This window comes from Trifolium pratense, linkage group LG2, assembly GCF_020283565.1.
Source record: "Trifolium pratense cultivar HEN17-A07 linkage group LG2, ARS_RC_1.1, whole genome shotgun sequence".
NCBI classification, from domain to species: Eukaryota; Viridiplantae; Streptophyta; class Magnoliopsida; order Fabales; family Fabaceae; genus Trifolium; species Trifolium pratense.
The window spans coordinates 8,001,154-8,008,300 of NC_060060.1; the positions used below are offsets into that span (position 1 = coordinate 8,001,154).

The 7,147-nt window shown below is 34.0% G+C and overlaps 1 protein-coding gene across 1 annotated transcript; it reads left to right on the forward strand.

Annotated features, from left to right (window-relative positions):
• Window positions 1-1,069: 1,069 nt before the first annotated feature.
• Window positions 1,070-2,536, forward strand: LOC123904097. The gene has a single exon (XM_045953785.1). It carries the CDS (start codon window positions 1,070-1,072, stop codon window positions 2,534-2,536), a length of 1,467 nt encoding a protein of 488 aa, XP_045809741.1.
• Window positions 2,537-7,147: the final 4,611 nt, after the last annotated feature.

A 7,147-nucleotide genomic window follows, 5' to 3' on the forward strand; every position in this document is an offset into this window, starting at 1 on the left:
CACTCACAACGGATATGTGTGATGTCCAAGCAACAAAGGAGCATCTCCATCTATAAATAGCACGTTGGTTTAATTGGAAGAGCAAGAACTTCAAGCACACAAAGCAATCTAATACATTCAAACAAGCTCTCCTTTTCACTCTTACTCTAAAGCTCTTTTGAAATCTAGGATCATATATTTGTAGAGTACTTTGAGTGTATCAATTTGTAAGCTTCACATCCGGTTAGGTGTATAAGCTTAGATCCAAAGAAATTGTTGAAAAAAACCTTAGGATTATCTCAAGTCAATTGGGTATAATTGATTGAGGTAGAGCAGCTGGTTATAGCTGGATACTTTGTGATCTGGATTTAGGTCATAAAGGGTTCTTTGATCTGGGCTTAGATCAAAGGGAAGTTTTCTGTAATCTTGGTCTAGATTATAGTGGATAATCTCACGCAAGTGGGGACTGGAGTAGCCCATACTATTAAGGGGTGAACCAGGATAAATTCTTTGTGTGATCTTCTCTTCCCTTACTCTTTTATTTGTGCAAACACTAACTCACACTAATCACTATATTGCATTTACATTCGAGGAGAACGTTCTCCAGTTAATCTAACCATTTACTATCGTAGTGTGTTATTGTGCTTAAATTGTTTTGCAGTTAAATTTTTAAAGGGTCACAATTCAAACCCCCCTTTCTTGTGACAAACTTTGTTACTTCAATTGGCATCAGAGCACTGCCTCTAAAAGCTAAGCATCTAACAAGTGCTTGAGGAAAAGATTCAGGAAGGAAGTAATGTCTAAACCTGCAAAATTCATCTCAGAAGGAGGATCATCAAATAGACCACCTCTTTTTGAAGGAAATGACTACTACTACTGGAAAGACAAGATGGAATTGTTTCTTAGGTCACAAGATATCAATATGTGGGCTGTAGTAGAAGTTGGAGACTATGCTCCACTGGTCAAAGACTCATTCACACCAAAACCACAGCTTGAGTGGACAACTCAAGAATCTGACAGGGTACTACTGAACACTAAAGCTCAATTATTTATTAAAAGTGCTTTGTGCAGGGAAGAATATGACAGGATCATGGAATGCAAGACGGCCAAAGATATGTGGACCACTCTTCAAACACACCATGAAGGAACCAGCCACATAAAAGAAACAAGGATTGACATAGGAGTAAGAAAGTTTGAACTGTTTGAAATGAGTAACAGTGAAACTATAGATCAAATGTATGGAAGGTTTACAGTTATCATAAATGAGCTAAATTCTCTTGGTAAAAAATATACCACACATGAGAGAATAAGAAAGCTACTAAGATGTCTACCAGAAGAATGGAGACACATAGTAACTGCAATAACTGTAGCAAAAGATCTCAAAACAATGGATCTGGAAGATTTCATTGGATCCTTAAAAGCTCATGAAGCAATACTTCAAGAAAAGAAACCAGCAAAGAACAAAATGATTGCTCTAGAATCACAAGTAGAAGAGAACTTAAAAAGAGAAATAAGATGTGATGAAGAGAATCATCTTCAACAAGACGATGAGGAAGAAATGGCTTTTCTCTCGAGAAGAATCCAAAAGCTAATGATGAGAAGAAATCAAATCAAAAGATCATTCCCACCAAGAAGAAATGAAGCTGACCTAAGCCAAGTAAAATGCTACGGATGCAATCAAACTGGACATTACAAAAATGAATGTCCAAATCTAAAGCAAAGAAAACCTCCCTACAAATCTATGATGGCTACATGGGACGATCTAGAAGAAATACCAGAAGAAGAAGAAGCAAATGTTTGCCTAATGACAAGAACTGACTTTGATGAGGTAAACCTTGAACCTTGTTCATCATGCATGAAAACTGAAAAATTATTTGATAATCTCTTATATGATTCACAAATTACTGCTCAAAAATATGATCAACTTAAAATTGAACTTACTAGAATAATTCAAGAAAAAGATGAATATAAAACTAAAAATAAAATTTTAGAAGAAACTTTAAAAAAAGCTCAGCATGATCTAGATAAAGTTTATAAGTTAAAAGAAAACTTAGAACTAAAACAAAGTGTTTCAGTTTTAGAAAAAGACATAACCAAATGTGTGAAAGCTACTGAAACTTTTGAAAATATTATAGGAGTTCAACAAAGAGTTGTTGATAAAGATGGAATAGGTTCTAAAACGTATCAAACAATTTATGATAAAAATTTCTTACCTAAAAAGGATCAAAAAATAAAAAGACTATTTTGTTCCTTCTGTCATAAACATGGACATATAAGATACTTTTGCTTTAAGAAAAGATCTACACACCATGTAAAAGATCATTCTCCAGATAATCTCCAAAACTATTTTCAAAAGAAATCATACAAAAGATCACCTCATAAGAAAATACCATTTAAAAACACTAACCATCAAGGACCCAAAACACTATGGGTACCAAAAGTCTTACTAAACTCAAATGCAGGAATGTCTGCTAGCAGTCAAGAAAAAGCCATGGTACTTGGACAGTGGCTGCTCGAGGCACATGACCGGAGACAGACACAGCTTCCTTTCCCTTGAGGAAAAGGAAGGAGGAACCGTTACCTTTGGTAATAATGAAAAAGCTAGTATCAAAGGTAAAGGTATAATAGGTAAAATTAATTCTGCTAAATTAGAAAATGTTCATTATGTAGAGGGTCTAGAACATAACTTAATAAGTATTAGTCAACTGTGTGATAATGGTCTTGAAGTAATTTTTAAAACTCATACATGTGAAATTAAGCAAATATCTACTGGAAAAACTCTTTTTAATGGATCAAGAAAAAAGAATGTATATGTCATATATCTAGATGAACTGCCTGTTGAGTCGTGTTTTGTATCTCTTGAAAAGGATAAATGGATTTGGCACAAAAGGGCAGGACATGTAAATATGAGGACAATTGCAAAACTTTCTCAACTTGATCTAGTAAGAGGATTACCAAAGATAAGTTTTGACAAAGATAAATTATGTGAAAGCTGTACAAAAGGAAAACAAACCAAAAGTAGTTTTAAACCTAAAGACTTTATTTCAACTAAAAGACCTCTTGAATTACTTCACATAGATTTGTTTGGACCTGTCAAAACTACTAGTCTAGGTGGTAAAAATTATGGCTTTGTTATTGTTGATGACTACTCTAGATACACATGGGTTTTGTTTTTAAAAAGTAAAGATGAATCTTTTAAAATCTTTTGTAAAAAGGTTCAAAATGAAAAAGGTTCAAATATCATTTCCATAAGAAGTGATCATGGTGGAGAATTTGAAAACTCCTATTTTGAATCATTCTTCAATGAAAATGGTATTTCTCACAACTTTTCTTGTCCAAGAACTCCTCAACAAAATGGAGTTGTTGAAAGGAAAAATAGAACCTTACAAGAAATGGCAAGAACTATGATAGATGAATCCAATGTTGAAAAATACTTTTGGGCTGAAGCTATCAACACTGCTTGCTATATCTTGAATAGAATGTCTATAAGAAAAGTTTTAAACAAAACACCTTATGAACTTTGGAAAGATAAAAAACCAAATGTCTCTTATTTTCACATTTTTGGGTGTTATTGTTACATCTTAAATATTAAAGATAATCTAGGAAAATTTGACTCTAAATCTGATAAAGGAATTTTCTTAGGATACTCTCTAACCTCTAAAGCATATAGAGTTTATAATCTAACATCAAAATCTTTAGAAGAAAGCATGCATGTAAAATTTGATGAATTTGATGATATATCATGTGTAAGAGAAATAGATGATGAAGATGAGCAAAACTCATCAAAAGAACAAGTTATAGAACAGGAATCACCACCACAAGAACCTCCTAGAACTTGGAAGGTTGTAAGCAATCACCCTCAAGAACAAATAATAGGTGACACTGCAGAAGGTGTAAGAACCAGAAGATCATTTCAAGTTGATGAGAACAATCTAGCTATGATCTCTCAAATTGAGCCAAAATCCATAGAAGAAGCAATCACTGATGAATCATGGATAATTGCTATGAAAGAAGAACTTTCACAATTTGAGAAGAATGAAGTTTGGAAGCTAGTACCAAATCCTTTAGACCATTCTATCATTGGAACTAGATGGGTCTTCAGAAACAAAATGGATGAAAATGGTAAGGTAATTCGCAACAAAGCAAGACTTGTTGCTCAAGGTTATAATCAACAAGAAGGTATAGACTATGATGAAACATTTGCACCAGTAGCAAGGTTAGAAGCAATAAGAATCTTACTTGCATATGCATCTCATAAATGTTTTAAACTTTTTCAAATGGACGTAAAAAGTGCTTTTCTAAATGGATTTTTAAATGAAGAGGTTTATGTCCATCAACCTCCTGGTTTTAAAAATGAACAAAAACCTAATCATGTTTTTAAACTTACCAAAGCTCTATATGGACTTAAACAAGCACCAAGAGCATGGTATGATAGACTAAGCTCTTTTCTAATTGAAAATGGTTTTTCTAGAGGAAAAATTGATACAACACTTTTTAGAAAAACAAATGAAAATGATTTATTAATTGTACAAGTGTATGTTGACGATATTATATTTGGTGCTACTAATGAAAAAATGTGCGAGGATTTTTCAAACCTTATGCAAAGTGAATTTGAGATGAGCATGATGGGAGAACTCAGATTCTTTCTTGGCTTGCAAATCAAGCAACAAGATGATGGAATTTTTATTAGTCAAGAAAAATACATCAAAGATCTTCTCAAAAAATACAACATGAATGAAGCAAAGATCATGACTACTCCAATGCATCCATCAACAAATTTAGACAAAGATGAAAATGGTAAAACTGTGTCTGAAAAGGAATATAGAGGAATGATTGGATCACTTCTATATTTAACTGCAAGTAGACCAGACATTGTATTCTCAGTTGGTCTTTGTGCAAGATTTCAAACATCTCCAAGAGAATCTCACCTTACAGCAGTCAAAAGAATTTTTAGATATTTGGTGGGAACACCAGATGTTGGGCTATGGTACAAGAAAGGATCTCATTTTGACCTAAAGGCCTATTGTGATGCTGACTATGCTGGTGATAAGCTTGAAAGAAAAAGCACAAGTGGTGCTTGTCAATTTCTTGGTGAAGCGCTTGTAAGTTGGTGCTGTAGAAAGCAAAACACCATAGCACTCTCAACAACTGAAGCAGAATATGTATCAGCTGCAAATTGTTGTTCACAAGTGATATGGATCAAAAACCAGCTTGAGGACTTTTCTCTAAGGTACACAAATATTAAAATTCTGTGTGATAATACTAGTGCCATTAATTTATCAAAGAATCCCATTCAGCATTCTAGATCTAAACATATTGAAATTAAACATCATTTCATACGTGATCATGTTTGCAAAAAGGATATTGAATTAATATTTGTTGACACTGAGTCTCAACTAGCTGATATTTTTACAAAACCTCTAGTTGAAGATCGTTTTAATTTTATTAAAGAAAATTTAAGAATTATAAAAATTCCAGCTGAACATTGTTGAACAAAATTCCTCTTCCTGGAGAACGTCAGGAGAACATTCTTTCCCTGAACGAAAAAGATCATGTCTTAAAAATGATATAAGCTATGTCTGAAAACTCTTGAGTGTTTATTTCTCCAATTAATTATAACTTTTAAATCTTTTACTCTTCCCATGACATTTGTCTCTCTCTTTCTCACGCCTTAACTCTCTCTCTCTCTCCTTTTAGTTTTCCTAAGTACAATTTACAACTATTCATAATTGTACTAAGCTACACCTAACCTATCTATCAAATCCTTTCCTATTCTCTAGACACTCTCTCATTAGTGGTTTATTTAATCCAAACAAACTCTACACTCTTTCATCATCACTTCCGTAATCCTTATCTCTTCTCCACTATTCATCAAACCCTCACTGTTCATCTTCCCAAAATCAATTTGATTTCAATGGCTCGATTGAAGAGACCAGCCAACAAGAACAAAATGGAAAGTTGTTCATCCTCTTCTCAAAAGTCAGGTACCAAATCATCCTCCTCTACCTCGTCTAAATCCCTTTCAAATCGTGAAAATGAGATTGAAGTTCAATCAAATCCCTCAAATATTCCTCAAACAAACCAACCCACTTTAGAAACCACACCGGCATCACCACCACCATCATTGGTTCAAACCTCTGAAGTTTTAATTGGAACCATTCCAATTACTTGTAAAACCGTCATTGAACCCATTCAATGTTCTCAAACCGCTGCTGAAATCAAAACCACCACTCCAAAAATCAAAACTAACCCTATCTCTAAGAAGACTTCAACTTCGAACAAAACCAAAAAATCCAAATCACTTGATGTTTCAAAAGTCAGAAAATCAAGTAGATTAGCCTCAGGTGCTGGGAGAAGACCAGCAATAGATAAAACTGTGTATTCTCTCTCTGATGATGATTCAGAAAATACACACTCAGGCTCTCCAAAAGCCAAATCCGTTCCTGAAATTAAAACCTACTCAAAAAGACCTTCATCGTCCAAACACCACTCCAAACCCTCAAAATCTGAATCTTCTGGAGAAGATATCATGATTAGAAAACTCAAAAAACCTGCTCCTCTTATTCATGAGGATTGTCAACAAAGCTTCGAAATCTTTTCAAAGAAAAAACCTGTTCTTCCTGGTAGAGTATATAACTTTGATGATCTTATCAACACAGATCATGACCTAACTCAATATACCAACCCTCTTGGATGGACAAACTTGTTCAACATTAGAGAAACTCATTATCCTAACCTTATCTCAGCTTTTTACTTCAATGCTGTTATTTCATCTGAACAAACCTACATTGCCTCTGAACTCAAAGGAATCAAATTCAAGGTCACTGAACAACTCCTCAGTGAACTCTTAGATGTACCCTCATCTGGTCACAAACTGTATGGAGAAAGCTGGTTCTCCATAGCAGGAGTGAACAAGGAATTATTCATGTCTGAAATCTATGAACCCGGAACCTCTCTCAAAAATCCATCCTCTTCCAAACTTAAACTTGTGTTCAAAATGTTCCACAACATGTGTCTTCATGCCATCTTTCCCAGAAAAGGTAGCAAGGATAAAGTCACTGACAATGATATGTTGATAATGTATCATATGTTCAACAAAATTCCTCTCAACCTACCCTTTGTCATGCTCAAACATATGGTTTCTGTCATTGAAAATGAATCTAGAAAA

Bases quoted from the DNA above. Each gene is read 5' to 3' on its own strand.
- LOC123904097 (XM_045953785.1), top strand. From the start codon at position 1,070: ATGGAATGCAAGACGGCCAAAGATATGTGGACCACTCTTCAAACACAC.